Here is a 21550-nt window from a genome sequence, read left to right as displayed (position 1 = left end):
CTTGCTTACAGACAGCCCCCCAACCTGAAGCAAATACTCACCAGCAACCACACACCACACAACAGAACCACTAACCCAGGAACCTATCCTTGCAACAAAGCCCGTTGCCAACTGTGTCCACATATCTATTCAGGGGACGTTCTTGTCAAGTGCTGGAAATGGCCCACCATGATTATCACAACAAAAGGTCTCCCCCTCCCTGCTCTCCTGCTGGTAATAGCTCACCTTAAGTGATCACTCTTGTTAGAGTGTGTATGGTAACACCCATTGTTTCATGTTCTCTATGTATATAAATCTCCCCACTGTATTTTCCACTGAATGCATCCGATGAAGTGAGCTGTAGCTCACGAAAGTTTATGCTCAAATAAATTTGTTAGTCTCTAAGGAGCCACTAGTACTCCCTTTCTTTTTATCTGTCTATGAAAGTCAAGAGGATAGTGACTGTCTAAAATATACAATGGAAAAGACGCTGATGATAGCAAAGAGGTCTTAGGAAATCATTTATACAGAAAGTCAGTAGTTTTAATCCCATATAAAAGGGAATGATAACATACTAGCAAAATTAATGAAGGGCCGGACAGAGGCTGGTTCCTGCCTGGTGGAAGATCCCTTGCAATCTCACTCCCAACACCCTCCTGAGTACAGAGACCATGTGAGGCTATCCCTGCCAGTGCACATAGTGCACAGGAATAGCCCCTGGTGCTCACGACTCAAACTGATTCAAGGACCAGACTAGCCATGCAGGCAAACGTTGCTCTGTTTTCTGAAGGGGCGGGGGGTGCATTTTTCCCAGCATGCTGCAAGTCTGCACAACCCCAGTGCAGGAGCATGGCTCAAGGCCATGACAAAACAACCCACACACACACTCCTAATTAAATTGCCTGCTGCAAGTGTACAGTTCAGAACGCTTCTCACTTTTTAAAAACAATAAACTGGGTCCAATCCTCAGCTGGTGTAAATCAGCATAGCTCCACTGACAGCTCTGACTAGGATTAGAATTCACCTATCTCTGTTCATAAGATAACACCTGGGCTTTCTTCAACGGCTTTGCTCCCCAGACTTTTACAATTGATTTCAGTAGTATTTTATGATTTAATGTTAGTTTTTAATTACAGGGAAACTCTTTAGCTTCTGTTCTGAATAGTATGCAAACTGTACTTGCTTCAATGTGAACTATATCACTCATCCACTGTATTATTATGGTACTTACTACTATTTTATTGTAAAGAAGAAAGAACATAAGCTGCTGGTACTGACACACAACAACTGACCAAATGGAGTTTGTATGTTAAGCTTTTACCCTATGCATTGGATACTAGTCATATAAATTCAGCCTACTGACCTGGGATTTACAAGCCTGTCAGTCTTTCGGTGGAAGACAAATCAAGCATACACCATGTTGATTTTGAATCCATCACTTCAATTTCTATGGGAAGTGATAATACCTAATGAGCTCCCATATTCTTCCCTAAATGGTAAATAAATCTAAATAACTATAATGAGTCTATTACTCTTTAAGTAAGGGTGCCACAAATGGCCATTTATTTTATACTGAAACATTAGCTTTATTGCTAGACTAATGGGACGCCATGTCTGTTTCCAAGCACTAGCTATTATCTTAATCAAGGCTATTTGTCCTCTTGGCATTAATCACATTTTTTTCCAAAATGGATCTACAGCCAAAACTCTCTCTTCCTAAGGCCTTGGCTATACTTGCAAGTTAGAGCACATTAAATCAACCCCGGGTGCCCTAGCTCCTCAGGTGTCCACACTGGCAAGGCACTTAGAGCGCCCGGACTCCGCAGCTGAAGCGCTCCTGGTAATCCACCTCCACAAGAAGCATAAAGCTTGCTGTGCCCTGGCTGAAACGCCCGGGTGTCAGTGTGGATGATGTGTTGCATTACGGCGCTGTGACTGGCCTTCAGAAACGTCCCATAATTCCTTGAAGTCAAGTGGCCACTCTTGTCATTGTTTTGAACTCCGGCTGCAGGCACGCAGATATCCCCTTTCAAAGCTCCGTGTCTGACACCTGGCCTGCTTATCTGCTCCAGGACAAAGCAAACCATTACTGTGGAATGCTGCTGCTACTAAGGCAGGTGTGTGGGGGTGGGGGGGCTGCTGTCTGGGTTTCCCCCTGCTGCTGTCTGAACTTACAAGACAGCATGCTGACATACTCTCTGCCCCCCAAAAGTCTCTCCCCCCCATACACACAACACACTCCCTGTCACACTCCACCCTCCCCATTTGAAAAGCACGCTGCAGCCACTTGCACACTGGGATAGCTACCACAATGCACTGCTCTCTGTGGCGTTACAGAGCTGCTAATGTGGCCACGCCACTGCGCTTGCAGCTGACAGTGTAAACACACGGCAGCACTTTCCCTGCTTCTGTCTCCTGAGGGATGGTTTAACTCCTGGCGCTCTACATCTGCAAGTGTAGCCATGCCCTTAGATGCAAAAGGCCCAAAAGTCAGTTTAGCTTGTGTAAGGTATGAGAGTGATAGCGTTTCATTGGAAAGAAGCATCCTCTGTGCTGCATACACAAATTAGAGAGGTGTAAAGGGCAATTTACTGTGAACCATACTCAGCCTGGGAGGCATTTTGCTTCCTTAAAACACAATGGGCAAAATCCTGGCCCTATTTAAGTTCCTGGGAGTTTTGCAATTCTTGCTTTCAGCTGTGTGGACCCTCCCTTCCTCTAGTATAGACTAGTTTTTAACAGGCATGATTCTGTATGTTGCATTCTTGATGTCCTAGCAGATGGGATTTTCAAAAGTATTCAGCATAAGTTCTAATTCTGCTCCCATTGACTCAACAGAAGCAGAGTTCAATCAACACTGAATGCATCTAAAAATCCCACCCTTTCGGTCTATTCTCCTGGGTAGTGGCTTTCTTGTATAATAAAAACTGGCCTTGAGAATTAGAACATTCCTCAGATTTTTCTAGGTTTTAACATCTGTGGTTAATATTCTCCCACATTTCAATCAACAGATGGTTTAAAAAAATATATTTAAAAGCCCTACAAACACAGATTTCAAAAATATCACTTTTGTTAAAGCACTTCTGGAGCATATTTGTTTCACACCAGCTTACTAGGCGATTTAACTTGGTCACTTGGAGCATAAGCTTAGCAGCAATTTTAGGCTATTCCCTCTTGATTATGTTGTGACATTCTATACCTTGGGGGAGAGTCCTGTAACCCCCATATTACTCATCTGTATATAATTGTGATATTGCATATAAAGCGGGCTGTGTGCGGTATCAGGAAAAGGTTATGATCTGCTGAAACTCATTTTTTTAATCTAAATGTGTCTATCATTAATGCATATGAAGTTATGAGAATGTGTTGTATGGTTGTCACTAAAATATGCTGTGGGTTTGGGAAGTGCCCAGATACTAGCTCTCCAGAAACAATGAAAAGGGAAGAGGTAACCAGTGCCCGGGTGAGTGCTGAACAGACATCACCAGCCACTGTCCAGCAGAGGAGTTACAATTCAATGACTCACTCACAGGAGACACACCCAGGGATTGCTTCACCTTGTTACTCAGCAATGCCCACCAGACATGCCTGGACTTGTGTTCTCCAAGCACATGGACGCAGGGTATAAAATAGAACACAGGGGGCCCATGCTTCACTTTTCTCCTTCCCCCACCTACGCTGCAAGCAACAAGGGCACTCAGAAGACTGAAGACTTCAACAGAGGAGACTGGCCCAGGTTTAAGGGACAAACCTGTATATTAAGGACTGCAATATCCAGTGGAGTGAGAAAAACTGCTTAAGCTGGATGTTGCCCACTCTAATAGGGTTGACAGTTTAGACTGTTTGCTTATATTTTATTTTATTTTGGTAACTAACTGACTTTTTGCTTATCACTTTTATATTCACTTAAAATCTATCTTTTGTAGTTAATACATTTATTTAACTGTTTATCTTTACCAATGAGTTTGCCTGAAGTGTTTGGTAAGGGTGTTTGCTCAGGTTTACAAAGGCTGGTGTATATCCACTTTTCATTGATGAAGTGGTGAACCAATTAATAAATTTGCACAACTCGTCTTGAGCAGTGCAAGACAATATATTCCTGAGGTACAAGGCTGGGAGCTGGCGGGGTTTGGCTGGTGCCTTTCTCTATGTGATTCATGAGTGGCTCTGGGGGCATTCATGCAATCTAGCTGGGTGTGGACCTCCACATGCTGTTGTGCTGAGTGATCACAGCGCCTGGAGGAGTTTGCTGCTTGTCACTAGCAAAGCATTGTGAGAGACAACCCAGACTGGAGAGTTAAGGGGGAACAGCGGTCCCGCAGTGCCAGGCTTCACCTCGGGGATCCCATCTCACATATATTCCCAGTGTGTGTTGATTCTCAGGAAGGCACAGAAAAATATACAAACAATGCAATGCACTGGATTCTGGTAGGTAATGCCTCAGAGGCAGCAGTGGCATCAACTGTTAAGGCCTATGCTTGCTCTTTCCTCGGCATGGAAAACAAGAAGGGCAATAGCCATCTAAAGTAGGTGAGTAGAAGAAAACAGGAATAAAATTCACAAATCAATAGTCAGGCTTGATGGCCTAGCTGTAGTGTGCTCACACACAGGAGACCAAAGCTTGTTTCCCCATTCTAGACTCATGTTTCTTGAGGGAAGCTACGAGAAACTCTAATGGAAATTATGTCTTATCTTTCTTAGCGAGAAGGATAGAGGTTCTAATAAGGGACCCTTAGTATGGAGTTTAGAGCAGTGTGGAGGAGTCCTCAAGGCACCTCATGCACTTGGGAGAAACCTTAGTAATGGACTTAGAACTCAATGATCCTTCTTAATATATTCTGTTTCCATGATCAGACGATGTTTCTATGTTAAACTGAGTGTAGCGCTAGTAAAATATATAGACCAGGGATCAGCAACCTTTGGCACACGGCCCATCAGGGAAATCTGCTGGCGGGCAGGGACAGTTTGTTTACCTGTAGCATCTGCAGGTTTGGCCGATCACAGCTCCCACTGGCTGCAGTTCGCCATTCCAGGCCAATGGGGGCTGCGGGACGCGGCGGCCAGCACATCCCTCGGCCCACGCCACTTCCTGTACCCCCATTGGCCTGGAACGGTGAACCACAGCCAATGGAAGCCATGACTGGTCGAACCTGCGGATGCTACACGTAAACAAACCGTCCCGGCCTGCCAGCAGCTTTCCCTGACAGGCCGCATGCCAAAGGTTGCCAATCCCTGATGTAGACCTTTCTTTTGAAGCCTTGGACATGTCCATGTGACAAAGCTACCTCTACACATCAGAATGTTTGATTTTGATCATATTGATACATGAAGACATTTGAAATATATGTTTTTTAAAAGATACTTACTGTCCAGACAACATTCATTTCTTCAGTTCGACTAACTTGAATGTCAAAAACCATTTCTAGTTCAAACTTGTGGGCTGAGTCACTAACATCCCATTCCACCAACAAACGCTGCAGAGGCAAATTCTTGGAAACTTTAAGGAATGTAGGTGGAAATTCCTGGATTTCTGGAAGAATAAATATGGTTTAAAAATATTAACACTGATGCCTGTTTAACTCCATCAAATTTGTTTGAGCCAGGACAGGCTGTAATACCGGGGCCACTAGAGAAATGGCCTGTCAACATTTTCATCACAAACCTGAGAGTTCAAAAAGCTTCCTTTAGCCTCGTTTCAAAATGAACTTAAAAGGACAGCTTTATGAAGACAAAACTGAGCCAAGATTTCCTTCTCATACGGAAAGTCTGACTCCACCTGGCAGCTCGACCAAGCTCCTCAGAGCATACCCCTCTTTTAATCTAATTGACCATACCTGGGCCCAGCCACATATCCCCTCACAGTCCCTGAACCTGGGGCATGCAGATGTTGACATTCCTCCTTTCAGGGCGACAGCAAATAATAAATTTAAAAACTACAAACAAATGTGAAACTAGAATGCTGTTGGATACCACCGTGTTTGTTCATGCTGATGTTCTATCTCTTTCCTCCACCCTGTGCCTGCTACGTACTGTACAAACACAGAACAAATAGTCAGTCCCTCTCCCAAAGAACTTCTGTTCAAAGTATAAGACAAGAGACAACAGATGGATACGGAGGACATCGATGGGGGAGTACAAGAAAACAAAGTGACAGTATTGCTCAGCATGGCAGACAACGGTTTTAGCACACCAGAAACCTAATTGTTAAGGTTTTTTTGTAGGCTTCATGGCAGAAGAGTTTTAAGGAGAGATTTGAAGGTGGATAATGAATAAGTTTAAGATTTTGTCATGGTTATTTTTAGTAAAAGTCACAGGTAGATCATGGGCAATAAACAAGAATTCATGGAAGCCCGATCCCCGCCTGAGAGGGGGGCGCTGACAGCCCTGGGATGGGAGGGCTGACAGCCCGAGCCCTGCCACCCACCTGGGGGCAGGGGAGGTACACTGATAGCCCAACCCCTGAAGTCACGGAGGTGCCCTCTTTTAAGCCTAATTAGGAGTCAGCGGGCCCCACACAGCTGCATTGGCCTCTTCCCTCATAAAGGGCCGGTGGCACCCTGTGACATTTAGGCACTATCATAATAAAAACAATAATAACTCCACAGATGGGGATGATCTATAAGCGTCATTGCATCTATCTAACATTTATTCTCTGTGAAAGCTGAGAGGGAATTGCCACTGTATTTCAGCCCAGCAATTAGTATATTAGTACTGTCTGGTTGTAAAGAGTTCTAAATGACTAGAAAGTGCTGAGTTTTAGTTAGGTTTCCTACCTCACTACTTTCTCCTTCAGGTTTTTTCATATAAAGAATCATCCTTATTCCCCCCCAACTAACTACTGGGGTCCTTCACCCCCATCTCTTCTTCCTCTGCATCTTGTTTCTGGGCAGTATTATTTGCAAACACAAATTCAACCAGTGACTCACAGGTTTGGAGCAGAGAGATAGGATCTATCTCTTTCTGTCCAAGCTAAAAATCTCAGCTTGTCTGTCTGACATCTCCTCATGGATGTCTAAGCCCACCATGACCAAAGCAGAGCTTTTAATCCCTCCCCTTCCATACTTTCTCCTCTAACCTCATTTCTCAGTCACTGTGGTCAGTGCCACCATCCTCTCTGGATGCATCTGAAGAAGTGAGGTTTTTATCCACAAAAGTTTATGCTCAAATAAATCTGTTAGTCTTTAAGGTGCCACCGGACTCCTTGTTACCATCGTCTCTGTCACTCAGCCTGTGTTCCCGGTAAAGCTGCGCACTTGAGTGGCTGCCCTGGAGAGATTTAAGTGCCACCCAGCTGATTAGGAGAGCCCTCACAGCTGGCATCATGTGTTCAGGTACCCCTCCCCCCATGTTGCTCCGTCCTGCAGCTGCTCCCCTGGCTGTGCAGGGGGGGAGGGTGCTGATGTCAGGGTGCCCCCTTGTCCCCCACCCCATCTCCACAGAGCAGGGGAGACCGCCTGACTTGGGACTCAGAGCTGTTGCAGGGAAGGGTTGAGTGGCTGAGTGCCTTTTTTAAAGAGACAGTACATGTTTCTGAGATTTCCCCAGCAGCCACTCACACAGTCTCTCTCTCTCCCTCCCTATGTACCCCATCTCCGCGGAGCAGGGGAGGGGAGACAAAAGGGCTAAGGACAGAGCCGGAGAGCTTTCAGTGAGTGTCTTAAAGAGACAGCGCAGCGTGTCTCTCAGAAACTTTCCCAGCAGCCAGCACACGCTGTCTCTGTGACATGCACACACTGTGTCACACATTGTCTCTGTCAAACACACACGCTGTCACACACACACAATCTGTCACACATGTCACATTGTGTCACACACACACTATCAGTCACAAACTCCGTCATACACTGTCACAGTGTTACAGACACTATCACACACGCACACACACTGTATCAGTCACACATACACTCTCTCTGTGTCAGTGTGTCTCTCACACACCGTCACGCACACACACACTCTGTCACACACACAAAAACACCATCTGTCACACACAGACACACTGTCTCTGTGTCACACTCACCTCCCAACATATACTTGTATTGTTGTTGTTGTTACTTCTTGGTACTTCCTGCAATGCACATATATTCTCTCTAATTTAATTCTTTCAAAGTGTGTTATTTTAGTGTTTTGACTGGTCTAGGTATTTCATCATTTTTATTTCTCTTACACTGAAATTTAATTCTTTGAGTAGTGAGTTGTAAAATGCCTAACCAGTTCTGACTGGAGTACTTGTCCCTATTTAACTTTTTTAAAATGTATATTATATCTAGGTTTTTTGTTTCTACTGGTGGCGCACATCCACACATAGCTCGGTGCAATAACAAAATTTATTCCATACATGGATGGAAAAAATTAGAGGGAACATTGCTAACCTGGACACCCTCTTCAACTCAGATCTCACTCTAAAGCCTCACATCCAGGCCATGTCTAAATCTTGCTTATTCTTCCTGCATAATATCTCTAAGATCTGGCCTTTCCTATCCATCCACACAGTTAGATCTCTCATCCAGGCCCTCATTATCTTGTATCTTAATTACTGTAACATCCTGATCTCTGGCCTTCACAAATGCAGTCTTGGCCCACTTATATCCTAGCTTGTCACTTTAATCATGTCACCCCTCTTTTGCATCCCTTCACTGGCTCCCCCTACTGCATAGCATCAAGCACAAACTACTTGCCTTCACATTCAAGCTCCTTCATGGCCTATTCCCAATGCCACTTATCTCTCACACACTATCACAATGTTGGCACCAACCTTCACTCTGCCAATACTGCCAGTCTTCATCATCCCCTTGTTAAACAAGCACCTTTGTACTTTTTCCCATGCTGCCTGTAACAGGATAACTGTACCCTTAAAGGTAGTAGGGACTAGATGTCAGTCAATCCTTGCTCGGTGGTATGTCTGTTTAAGGTCTTTGGGATTACTGGAGATGAAGAAGACCTAGAGAAGGGCAGAGGCAAGTGTTGAGAGAGGATGGTTATCCCAGATGAATGCTTGGAGAAGACCCAGGTTACTGTATCTTTAAGAGTTTGGGACCTGACCCCTCTCTGCCCAGAAATTACAAAGGGAGGCCAGGTGAGGAGAAGCTAGTTATAGGGCTGCAACAAGCCTGACAGAACAGACGCGGCCCCTGAGGAGTTGTAGGAGTCCTAAATGAAGAAGGGTGGGGGCTGAGCTGTGTTTTTGGGAAAAGACTAACTAAATAAGACTGCATGGGGGGAACCTTGTTTAAGTACTCTGCCCTGAGAGCAAGTCATTATAAAGAACTAAGATGAAACTGAGGGCAGGGTGCCTGCCGGGGTAGACAAGAGAGGGTTCCCTGGGACGGCATCCATCCACAACCGGCGTAGTTGCCGGGATCCAAAATGCCTTCCCATAAAGAAAGAATGACTGAGTGATAGAGCATGGATACCTTCTTTGGCAGGCAGATGTTCCCCCTCCCCAGGTGGCATATAGAGGGGGAGCAACAACCTTGGGAGTGTCAGCAGCAGCAGCATGTCAAAGAGGTCCAGTGACCAGGAGAATTCGGCTGCTATGGATACTGACAAGGAAAAAAGTGAGGGGCTTGGCCACTTGTGTGCACAAGTGGGGCATGTAAGATGTATTTGCCCCATATGGACAATGACTATATAAAATATATTGAATAGAGCATTGGGCTGTTAAAGGTACCCTGCCAAAAGGTGCTGTAGCCCAAGCTACTGCAAAGCCTCCACAGAGGACTGTGAAGACCCAACTTGGGGCAAGGAAGGGTGAGAATCCAGAGACAAGCTGTTCAAGTTGTGGGGACCTGGGGCACATAGATGTTGTCCAGCTAATATTTTTGACTTTGAGTGGATGGACAGATGAAACAGGATAGAGGCTGAGAAGAAAGACTGAAGAAGCAGCTAATTGAACAAGCAGAGGTAAACAGGAACCATAAAAAAGCAGTTTCCAATATAAAGTCCTGACAGAAAAAGTTAGAAGACTTGCTTGTTGAAAGGTTGGAACATACGGAAATAGAAGTGTACAGGAACACGAGACAGCAAACCTCTCCTTCAACAGAGGAGTAAGCTCTGAAACAGAGGCTGGAGCTAGAGAAGGTCAAGTGTTCCCTGGAGAGCTAGATGAAAAAGGAGCCGAAGACTAAGACCAGTGAGCTCCAGGAACTGGTCAATGAAACAGTAGCACTACGCACCCTGGCAGAAGAAGCTGGGTTGCCAAGAAAGCCGGACCAGCACTACATAGAAATGCAGGACCGAGGCATTGAAATATTGATAAGATGTACAATAAAATGGTGGAGCATGTGAGGGGATTACCAGGAGGCCTGTGTTGATACAGAGAAGCTGACTGACATCACTCCTCCAGAAAGACTTTCCAAAAAGGACAATTAGTAGTTCATCAAAGGACTGTGTATTCTGTGGCACAAACATTGAGGATGGGCATAAAACAGAATCATAGAATATCAGGGTTGGAAGGGACCTCAGGAGGTCATTTAGTCCAACCCCCTGCTCAAAGCAGGACCAATCCCCAATTAAATCATCCCAAGATGTGATAGAAGATGTGATAATTGCAATAGATCCCTCAGCTACCTAGCAGACCCATACAATAATGGACTGGAGAAAGCTGGAAGAGAAGACTGCTACTGCTGATGGGACTACAGACGCACATTGCTAAATACCTGTAGGAGCTGGAAGAGACAAGTGCTTCACATGGAAGGCTCTTAGTGCAGGTTACACAGCAAGAGCAGGAGCTGACCTGCCTCAAAGGGGACCAGGGAACAGCAGTGTTTACTGCTACGTAAGGAGCTGATTAAGCTCCAGAATCAACCTCAGGGTACATCTACACAGCAAAATAAACACCCACAGCTGGCCCTAGTCAGGTGACTTGGGCTCATGGGGCTTGGGCTGCGGAACTATAAAACTGCTGTGTAGACAAGGGGGGAGGGTTCCAGAGCCCAGGCTCCAGCCCAAGCCTGAATGTCTATCCAGCAATTTTTACTCCTGTGAGCCCAAGTCAGCTGACCCAGGCCAGACATGGCCATACCGTGTATTCCAGTGTAGATGTACCCTCAAAGGAAGGGAGGATTGAAATCTGATTCTGAGATGGATAAAAGCTAGAAATCCTAGAGGCTGAAGTAGCTGCCTTGCAAAGGGAACTGGACATATGCAAAGAGAGAGGCTGGCTCCTCAAAGGTACCTCTGCTGGAGGAAGATAAGAGCTACCCTGATGTGAACGCAGAGGAAGTAGAATTAGAAAAGAAGAAGGTGAAAAAGGCCCTTTCACCGATCAGAGGAACTACAATGCAGAGCCGCAACCAGAACAGGACTAAGATGAAGCGGTTCACCCCACAGAGAGAGACAAGGATGCCTCCATGTACAGAATATCAGTAAAGCAATGCAGGTGGAAAAGGAACAGAAATGGGTCATGCTAATTAACATACTAAAAGCAGCAGGCAAACATATGCAGTCCTTAGCATTTGGGACCCCTAAAAAGAATATGAACATAACTAGAGATGTCCTGAACTTTACGGGTGGTGGTGTGTGTGTATTCAGGGAGGCTGCTCTCCAGGAGACCAGGAAGCCACCCTGTATCAGTTTAACTTGGGTAAAAGTCCCTTTATGTGGACTAAGATGGAAGTAGGAAGAAGACTGTACATTCTAGGAATTCAGCATGTGACAACTATAACATTCCAAAGAATGAAGAACTACATTCACCACATGGGCAACATATGGCATGGAGACACTGAATACCCCATGTTCATCCTTTTTACAAGATGATGATAAATTTTGTACAAATTATGCCTTGTGAGGTATCATATGAAAACTCAATCTGCGGAACATTATGTCCTGGTAAAATGTGTGTCAACATTGTATGTAAAGTTATATGATTCTACTGTACGAAATTGCTAAGACATGTCCCAAGTTTAGAAAAATAGCTTCAGACCAGTTCCCCAGAAACAAAATGCTAGCCAACACCTCAACCAGGTATCAAGAAAATCAAGTGGACCATCACCTAGTTAAGTGGACATTCTTTGGCAGGAAGAAGGGGTTTTGCGAGAACCTTACATATTGGCAATGGAGCAGCTGGAGGTTTCCATGGATTGAAGTGTTTGGGAACCTCCATTTGAGATAACAGCATTTGTACATATCATTTTCTATTAATGAAATGACAGACTTTCTATGAGCTTGTATTGTCCAGGAGGGTGCTGGGCAGTACAAGAAGCACATTTCTGGAAACAAGTCTAGGACTGAGAATTTGCTGGTGTCGCTCTGCAATTAATTCAGGAGTGACTGGCTAGAGCACTCATATAATCCAGCTGGGAGTGATTTTGCATGCTAGAGGCTGTGTGTGAATAGGCCAGGAGTGATTGTTCTCACAGCAAAGCAATGTAAAATGCACCCCAGGTTGGAGAGTTGAGGGGACACCGCTGTTCAGATGTCCAGATTGTAGCCTGGGTAATGTCACAGAGACCCAACTTCTGGTTACTTCATTTTTTTTTAATTATAAGAACATGGAGTTTGGTAGGGATTTGCTAGACTTCCTTGTAGTGCCATGCCAAGAGTGTTCTGGTGCTGGTTTAAAAACTCAAATCCTACCCTTCCATCACCCTCCCACCCCGCAAAAATGCTATCATCATCAAGTTCTTTTACAAAGGAACCTTCCTAGCCTTCCCTGAAGCAATCTCAGTAATCAGATATTCTGAATCTATCCGCTTTGTTTGAGTTCTCTATAGAAAAACTGTGAGATCGCTTAACCTTTCCTGTATCATTTATGTTCTGAAATCATAATTAATTTTACGTTGCTAAAACACCTTTCATAAGCATCTGCAGTTGCACAAAGACAGCAAAAAAATGCACAGTGCTGTTTCTGTGTTAGGGAGCTCCCAGCTAAAGGCCTTTTGTGAATGTAGCTAGGGAGATCAATGGGCGCTTTCATAGCACTTACAACACACTATCATGACTTGCAAGCAATTCAAGTAAACCCAAAAACTGCCTGTCAAGGTTCCTTCCCCACTCTGAACTCTAGGGTACAGATATGGGGACCTGCATGAAAGACCCCCTAAGCTTATTCTTACCAGCTTAGGTTAAAAACTTCCTCAAGTTACACACTTTGCCTTGTCCTTGAACCCTATGCTGCCACCACCAAGCGTGTTAAACAAAGAACAGGGAAAGAGCCCACTTGGAGACGTCTTCCCCCCCCACCCCAAATATTCCCCCAAGCCATACACCCCCTTTCCTGGGGAAGGCTTGATAAAAATCCTCACCAATTTGCATAGGTGAACACAGACCCAAACCCTTGGATCTTAAGAACAATGAAAAAGCAATCAGGATCTTAAAAGAAGAATTTTAATTAAAAGAAAAAGTAAAAGAATCACCTCTGTAAAATCAGGATGGTAAATACCTTACAGGGTAATCAGATTCAAAACATAGAGAATCCCTCTAGGCAAAACCTTAAGTTACAAAAAGACACTAAAACAGGAATATACATTCCATTCAGCACAGTTATTTTACCAGCCATCAAACAAAAGGAAATCTAACGCATTTCTAGCTAGATTACTTACTAACTTAAGGAGTTATGAAAAGCATCACACAAACAGACAGACCCTTTGTTTCCCACCCGCCTCCAGCTTTGCAAGTATCTTGTCTCCCCATTGGTCATTTTGGGTCAGGTGCCAGCGAGGTTATCTTAGCTTCTTAACCCTTTACAGGTGAAAGGGTTTTGCTTCTGGCCAGGAGGGATTTTATAGTTCTGTATACAGAAAGGTGGTTACCCTTCCCTTTATATTTATGACACTGCCATTGCGAGGCTTGTATAATTTCTCATCTGCACTGCACCTCACCTCTCAATTAAGTGCAGCAAATTACCCATGAGATGACGCAAAATAATGTTCCACGCGTCCTTCTACAACTTACAGCAGGTTTGCATGCCTTTTGTGAGACCCTTTTCCAACCAGATCCATCCAATAAGCAATGTGTTCCTTTGAACGCTCATGTTGGCATACATGCTCACTAAGATGGAAAAAAGAGAGTGAACCCAATTTGACAGTGCGCAAAAGAAGATGAAGAATGTGGCTGGAAAAGCAAACAAAGCAAAGGTAAAAGTCCGACTGTACATCAACCAAGCTTACTGATGTAACTTCCCATTAGAACTTTTGAGAACCATGATTTTAATACTTGCCTTCCTTTGCATTTGCTAGGCAAAAAGTCTTGTTCTAAATTAGCAACAGGACTGTTCTCTATGAAAAAATAGTGAACAAAATTAATCTCCTGTGGCCAAGTAGCCAGATCTGCCTTGTCAAAGTCAAAATTCTGCCCCATGCTTTCAATAGTTGAACCTCTTTCGGCATCCATGCCCATAACAGTTGCACTAGCAACTAATGGACAACTTTCTGTCCCAGAATCAGACACTCTGGGTCCCAACAATTCAGCACTAAACTCCGTGCTGGAATCAGAGACTCTGACATTCAACAAGTCTGACAAACCCAAATCAACATCCTCACTAACTAAGAAAAGCTCAGAAGTGCAAGTTGCAGAACAATCTGTGGATTGTTCATCAAAAACATGGTCAAACTTTGCATGTTTCAAGAAACTTTGTAGATCACTCAGTTTTCTGATCTTAATGGGTCTGCTGCAGCCTGCATTTTTGAGCACTACTCTTGTGCTTGTAAGGGCTCATCTTCTAGTTCAAGACTCTACAGACATTTGAGTTACAATAAGTGGATTAAAAGCTTTCCTCCTTTAATTTACACTTACACATACAGAGTCAACTCCTTTAAGAAACCATCAATTGGCACTTCTGTGATGGAGATTTTTAGAAAAGGGAAATAACTGTGGTATCTCAGATAATGGCTTGTCTACATTAGAATGTTTTTCTGCTTTAATTATACTGATCTTGTATAAGCACCCGTCTCCCGGTATAATTGCATCCACACTAGAGCTAATATAACTGTTTATTCCTGGAAGAATTCTGCATCACTGCACATGCGCAGAATTGATGTCCCCCACAGATTTCTTTACTTCCCTACAGAAAAAGGGCTTCTGACGGTGAAGCAAAGGGAAGCTGCAAGAGCGGTCACACGCCCGTCCCCAGCAGTGCAGGCAGATTGGTTCAGGTGCCCGGAGCAGCCAGTAGAAATGTAAATCACTGAGAGTGGTGAGGGGAGGGAGGGGGTTTAGGAAGTCATGTGTGTGAGAGAAAGAGACACTCTGTCCCTCTCGCTCGCTATTGCAGCACGCTTGATGTGGTGGGGCAGGGCTTCGGGGTGTTTCTGAGGAGGTAGGTGTGGGACAGGCTCTGTCTCCTCAGGAGAGCAGAGTACAGCAGCCTGTCTGCTTAGTGAATTTTTCCCATTGTCTTTGTGAATTCCCCCAGGAGCATAAAACAGGTGTAAAAATTTTAAGGCTCCTTTACATTGCCAGAGTGGTGTAAAGGATAGTATGGCCTTATAAATGCATATGTTGCTTTAGCTATTAGAACTGGTCTAACTTTTTGGACAGAAAAAATTTCCTATCGAAATGTGCTCCATGAACTGTTTGCTACTTCCTTTTCTGGAGATGGTCAGTAGCCAATATAAATTATGAATTTGATTCCCCAGTCCTCACTTGCTCTTCAGTTGCCCATGATGTAACACTGAGCATATGGTTGCATATATTTGTTGACTAATAACTAGAAATAAAGGGTGAAACCTATCTACATTACTATTAGGCAAGGGGATTTGAGGATTTCATTCAATGCTCCCCATTCCCAATCTCCATCCATTGTATTGTAGTTTAAATAAATTGCCAAAATAGTTGAAACCAGAGTGATTATACTGCATTACTTTGACAAATAAAATATGCAGAATTTTAAAATATTGTGCACAGAATTTTTAGGTGCAGAATTGCCCCAGGAGTATATAACTATGCAAAAAATCAACCACCAAACTAATATAGTCAAACCAGTATAACTTTTCTAGTGTAGATCAGCCCTTGGTAACCGCTGTCTTTTCATGATAACCACTGAAAATACAATAACACAATAACCTACGCAATGCTTTAATTATGGATTCATGCGCATGGTTCCAAAACTATTGTTACAAGCCATGTTCATTTAAATATACACAGGCTTAGTGAAAGGTGTCCACACAATTTCCCTTGCCATCTAAGCATATGCATATGTGCTCGTGTCCGGAAATAGCACATGCATTTGTGGTGCAAAATTTTGAGGATTTAGCCCTAAGATTTGGATAAGTGTGACTAGAAGGCAGAAGACCAATGCTGACATTTACATGGATGAGACAACCAAGACAAATGCAACAAGAAGTGTGATGCTTCCTTGGGATGCCCAGAACTGTGAGTCACCTTGTTATCCCCCTGCCTCAGTGAGAGAGAGAGAGAGAGAGAGAGAGACTTGCTTGTGTTTAAGTGAGCGTCAGCTCCCTGTCGTCACCCATTTGTTGGCTACACAAACAATCTCCTCAGGGCTCTGCCAGCCCTTACTTTGCAATAGGTGCATCCCAACCCCTGAACCCCCTTGAAGCACTTCCCCTGTAGTGTCCAGCCCTTAACCACTGGACACTCCCAGAAATTACCAGCTAAGCTGTTCCCAAAGGAACGGTACAAACATCAGCTTGTTTGGTTCAACTGAGGATCAGATGCAGTATAACATCACAGCACTGAGATATATTTACAGTGAAAACAATCATAAGTTTATTATCAAAGGCTAAGATTTAAGAGATAATGAATGAGTATAATGGTGTAAACAGAAATGGTTACATATAAAACAAAAAGTATACCATGCTTTCTACAATCTAAACTTAACTTTAACAGGCTAAACTGTTGTCTAAATTTGTTTTAGGTGAGAGGGTTTCTCTCTCAACATCTCCAACCAACACGATGTGGATCCCCCTTTCATAAATGCAAAAACTGCTGTCTTTTTTGTTTTTTCAGTGAGGGATGAAGGATATCTTTCTGCCTTCTCCTTATACTTCCCAAAGTCATTGTTTTCTCCCCAGAGTCAGGATGACCCCATGCGGTTTACTCCCTGGTGTGCTGGCTCCATGTTGACTTACATCTTCATGTTGACATTGTATGCAAACCAGATTCCATTGTGTTGGCTTACAATTCTTGTTTAACATATGAATCGAGTACACATGTGACTACATCCTTTGTCTGGCCAAAACCTGTATGTCAACCCTGCCTGAGACATATCCCTAAAACATATTTTCAGTACATATACATAATTCCTTAATATCATCTGTACATACATTTCACAACAATTATGAGGATCAGTATGCCTGATTAGAGACTTCAATAACCCTTTTTGGATAGGATTCAGAGTAGCAGCCGTGTTAGTGAGTATTTATCCAAAAAGGAAAGGAGTACTTGTGGCACCTTAGAGACTAACAAATTTATTTGAGCATAAACTTTCGTGAGCCGAAAGCTTATGCTCAAATAAATTTGTTAGTCTCTAAGGTGCCACAAGTACTCCTTTCCTTTTTGGATAAATACTCTAAAAGTGGTGCGCTAGGTGTAATGAGTTTGTGAGGCCTGTTTGGACTTGCTGTTACAGAACAATGAACCCTTTGCAAGCTGGCAGCAATGGGCCTCCGTGTCACATGAAGGAGTCTTGGAGGAGTACAAAACTGGGCAAATTGGAAATGAATAATCCAGAGAAGAAAATACAGGTCAAAAATGGCTGAGAAAAGTAGTAGTAGATAGATAAATGTGTCTGATTTCAAATCAATGTGAATTATTGATTTAACAAAAGGTAATTTTACAAGGTGAACTGTGGTGCTTTTGACCCTCCCTCATGCTTTGTAATGAAGACAGACTGATTTATTAGCATGATAGGTTACCTAATAACAGTAGAGCTGGAAATGAGTCAGCCCTAATTTCTACAGAGAAAGTTCTGTTTGTTGTATATGCATTTCTAAGTAAAAAGCATGCATTCAGATCTCTACCTTGACCTTGGTATATACTGAAGCACAACGCCGTGTAGAGGAATATTGTCCAAAGCACAAAATTATCCATCAGTTATCCACCTTCTCCTGAAAAGGACAAATTGTGAAAGAATAAACTTTCTTTTAGTTTGAATTTTCATGCTAGAAAATTGAGCCTCATATCACTTAAATATAGGAAGCATGAACAAAGGAAAACAAGACATAAAGAGAAATTACAGTTATCTTTTTGGATCTGGTTACACTATGTGGAAACATCCACAAATCCCATCAAAGATTAAATTAAGCTAATTTAACAAAACAATCGGTCTTTAAAATGCTGTGAGGGTTTTCCTTTCAAGGAATAAATCTTACTAAATTGAACAATAAACATGAATATTCACCCTCAGCTCCACATATCTTATCTCCTGGGGTCTGCCATGTAAGTGAAAGAGAGATTCCCCTCAGCAAGGAGAGAACAACAACAAAATTGTAAAATACCGTGTGGCTCTAGGACCAAAATCTGCCTTACACAGGTTCTGAGTCAAAGCTCACTGAAGTCAATGGAAAGACTCCCATGAACATCAGTGTGCTTTGGATCAAACCCTTAGCACCTACTTGAAATTAAATGAAAACATTTTGTTTTCACACTTTGCTTTAATATGACATAAATGTACAGTTCTCTGCCTTTCCGGAAATTACCCACAGCCTTGTCTAAACCATTTACAGGCTGAGTTGCTCTCTGGAACTCACATTGCGATAGGTAGGAATTCTGCTTTGACTTGCAACATTGGAACCTAATGGTCTGATTGTCTGATGTTGTGAGATACATAGCACCCTCAATTCCCATCACAGTCTCAACACCTTGCCCTGTCACTGCAGAAGATATTTTCCACAGGAAACAGTTATTCCAACTTAGTATCCCTGGGCAGTTGTGAAAAGTACTCCATGCTTAATGGACCTGATTTAGGTCAACTCTATTTGAGGACTCTTTGAATTGGTTAATGGGTGCTCAGAAACTCGCAAAATCAAACCTCCTCTTTGGAAGTTTTTCTTTTCCACTCAGTCAAGAGGATCTTCCCATTTGCATTCTGCTTTCTTCAAAATTGTTTAAACCATGAAATACTAGCTGATGCTCATGTTCCTGTGATAATCATGGTGTTGATGTCACCATCTGTTCTTTGTGTTAATGATGTGACCTGTGACATTATTTAAGTTTTAACCATCATCTGACACATACATACTACAAAAATCAGGACAAAATCTCCTCAATTTATCACTAACTAAAACTGCCAACTATAGAATATTTGTGGTGGAGCTGGGTTTACTCATCTCATGAGAAATAAACAATTGTGGTAATCTTAACCTAGTACAAGAAAAGGACAATTCCTGATGGTAAAAGAAATGCTGATCAGAGAGAAACACCCCCAAAGCATGAATCAGCTATGGCATTCCAATCTCATGTTACTGTTTAGGAAAAGTTGAAGCACAGAACCCCTGCCCTAAAGCACTGCACGTAGTAGCAGGAGTTTAACTGTTGCTCATCTAATTTGATGCTGCTGCTTGTCTCATTCTAGTAAAGGCAAACAGAATGCAGCCACATTTGTTTCTGTATTAGCACAAGGCTTTAAAAGTAAAATCTGTGTTTAAACCATACTGTGTATAGATCTATTACAGCCGGCATGGAAAACTTCTCTAAAAACTCTAACATACATATATTATAAGATTAAAGAAAGCTAATAAGATGTCTTTGTGGATGCACGCAACATAAATCCACTGTTCTCATGTCTGTCCAAGACTCAAAGAACTGATAACTATAGCTTTGTCAGGCTCACTTTGCAGGTAGAACAGAATCTGAAAAGCGCTATGTGAAACCATGTGGGTTACTTTACAAAATAATAAATTACAGTAAACTGAATGTAGACAAAGAGAGGAACTAGTGCCTGCTTACAATAAGCCACAGAGTGCTGGACATTAGAACTTGTTTTACTGAGAGAGAGAATGCTGATTAGGATATTCAGGTTATTCTCAACTCTCTTTGAACAGTGCTATGCAATCTTTCATTTTCTAAAGACACAGGCAGAAGCAATTTTGGTTTAATTTCTCATGCTAGGGAAGCAAGAAAAACCACTCCCCTACCCACTGTAAAAAATTCTTACAAGTACAAATGTATTCAGTGGACTCTCCCAAATTTGAACATCAATTATCTTTACATACTGTACTACGAGCGCCGACTTCAATGAGTTTCCCTGCATTTATGCTGAAGTAAGTGAACACAGAATCTAGTTGTATGAGACTGCCAGTTAAGAGGGGTCAAAGGAATGGAAATACCTACTTTATTTGTTTAAAATATTACCGATTCAGGGATATATTAATTTGTCATGTGGAGTGAATTTTTGTACTGTTTGGCCAAATAATTGATCTCCCTACTTATAACACATAGTATGTTCATATTCAGTGAATTCACATATAACCAAAGGACCGCTGCAAGAGCTAGCTATAGCAAACCAGTTATTTGCACTGTTAAAAGTTTAGAAATTTTTTTTCTAGCTGATCTAATTTAAGAGAGATCAATGGAAAATTATTCATATGAGTTTTGCACAAATTTCCCTTTCTGATAGACTAATGGATGGTCTCTGCTGCATAAGTGCAATATGCACCGAAGCAGAATCCTTTCAAAGCAAGTAACATTAAACCTCAGACAACATTCTATTTAATGGATTTTATTTCAATTATACCAAAGGAGTTCAGAGACACAGCTCTTTCTCTCCTTATTTAGGGGAAAAATCATTTAAAGTCAGTGGTGCTGAGTCTGTTTGCACTCGCACCAATTTCATGCCAGTATAACTCTGTTTATTTCAGATGCATTATTCCCTGTTTACACTAGTATCAGTTTGAAGATAATTAAGCCCGAAAGGAGTCATGTCTTGTAGTGTTTTGTAGGATTTAGCCCAAATTATTTTATCTGATTTGTTGCTCATTATGGGCTTGATATTGTGAAATGCTGAATACCCTGGCCCTGATTAAGCACAGCATTTAAGTACATGCTTAACCATAAGCACATCAGCAGTCCTAGCAACTTAAAATTAAATACTTACATAAGTGCTGTTCTAGATTGGAGCTAGCATACTCAGCAATTTATAGGATCAAGCTCACTCACGACACACACACAATGAAATGAGAAAGCAGAAATTATCTGGTCTTTATCTCTAACCAGGGGGGTCAATCCTGTAGTCCTTATACAAGCTAACTTTCCATTAAACAAGTCACTGGGGGAAACCTAATGTGAAAAAAGTTGACAACAGGTCGCCTTTCAACTAGCATGGGCAGGCGAGAGAGCACATCTGCATTTGCGTGCACTTCTGTTCTTTGACTTTGATGTCATAGATGTAACCAGCTAAGAAAAACTTCCTAACTGTAAGTATGGTAGGACAATGGAATAAACTGCTAGGGAAGTCGTGGAATCTCTTTCACTAGAGGTTTTCAAAAAGAGGCTGGATAGCCATCTGTCTTGTATAGTATACACACAAATCCTGCATCTTGGGAGGGGATTAGACTAGATGACCCTTGCGGTCCCTTCTAACCCTATGGTTCTATTATTCTAAATTCACTGGGAATTTTGACTGAGTAAGAACTGCAACATCAGGCCTTTTGCCTAAACTACTTTCGTTTAAAAA

At 42.6% G+C, this 21550-nt stretch overlaps 1 protein-coding gene across 1 annotated transcript in view; it reads right to left on the bottom strand.

The window, feature by feature from the left end:
* The window catches only part of OSMR (oncostatin M receptor), a 47011-nt gene extending 29044 nt beyond the window's left edge, over window positions 1-17967 (bottom strand). The window contains exons 1-2 of the mRNA XM_077816257.1: window positions 17898-17967; window positions 5346-5509 (exon numbers count right to left, since the gene is read on the bottom strand). Coding sequence (XP_077672383.1) covers window positions 5346-5509; window positions 17898-17967 — 234 coding nt within the window. The remainder of the gene's footprint in view (window positions 1-5345; window positions 5510-17897) is intronic.
* Between the last annotated feature and the right edge of the window lie 3583 nt (window positions 17968-21550).

The sequence above is a fragment of the Eretmochelys imbricata genome, chromosome 5 (assembly GCF_965152235.1).
Source record: "Eretmochelys imbricata isolate rEreImb1 chromosome 5, rEreImb1.hap1, whole genome shotgun sequence".
NCBI lineage: Eukaryota > Metazoa > Chordata > Testudines > Cheloniidae > Eretmochelys > Eretmochelys imbricata.
Note: the sequence above shows the minus strand (reverse complement) of the source record. Positions and strands in the feature narration are given on the sequence as shown.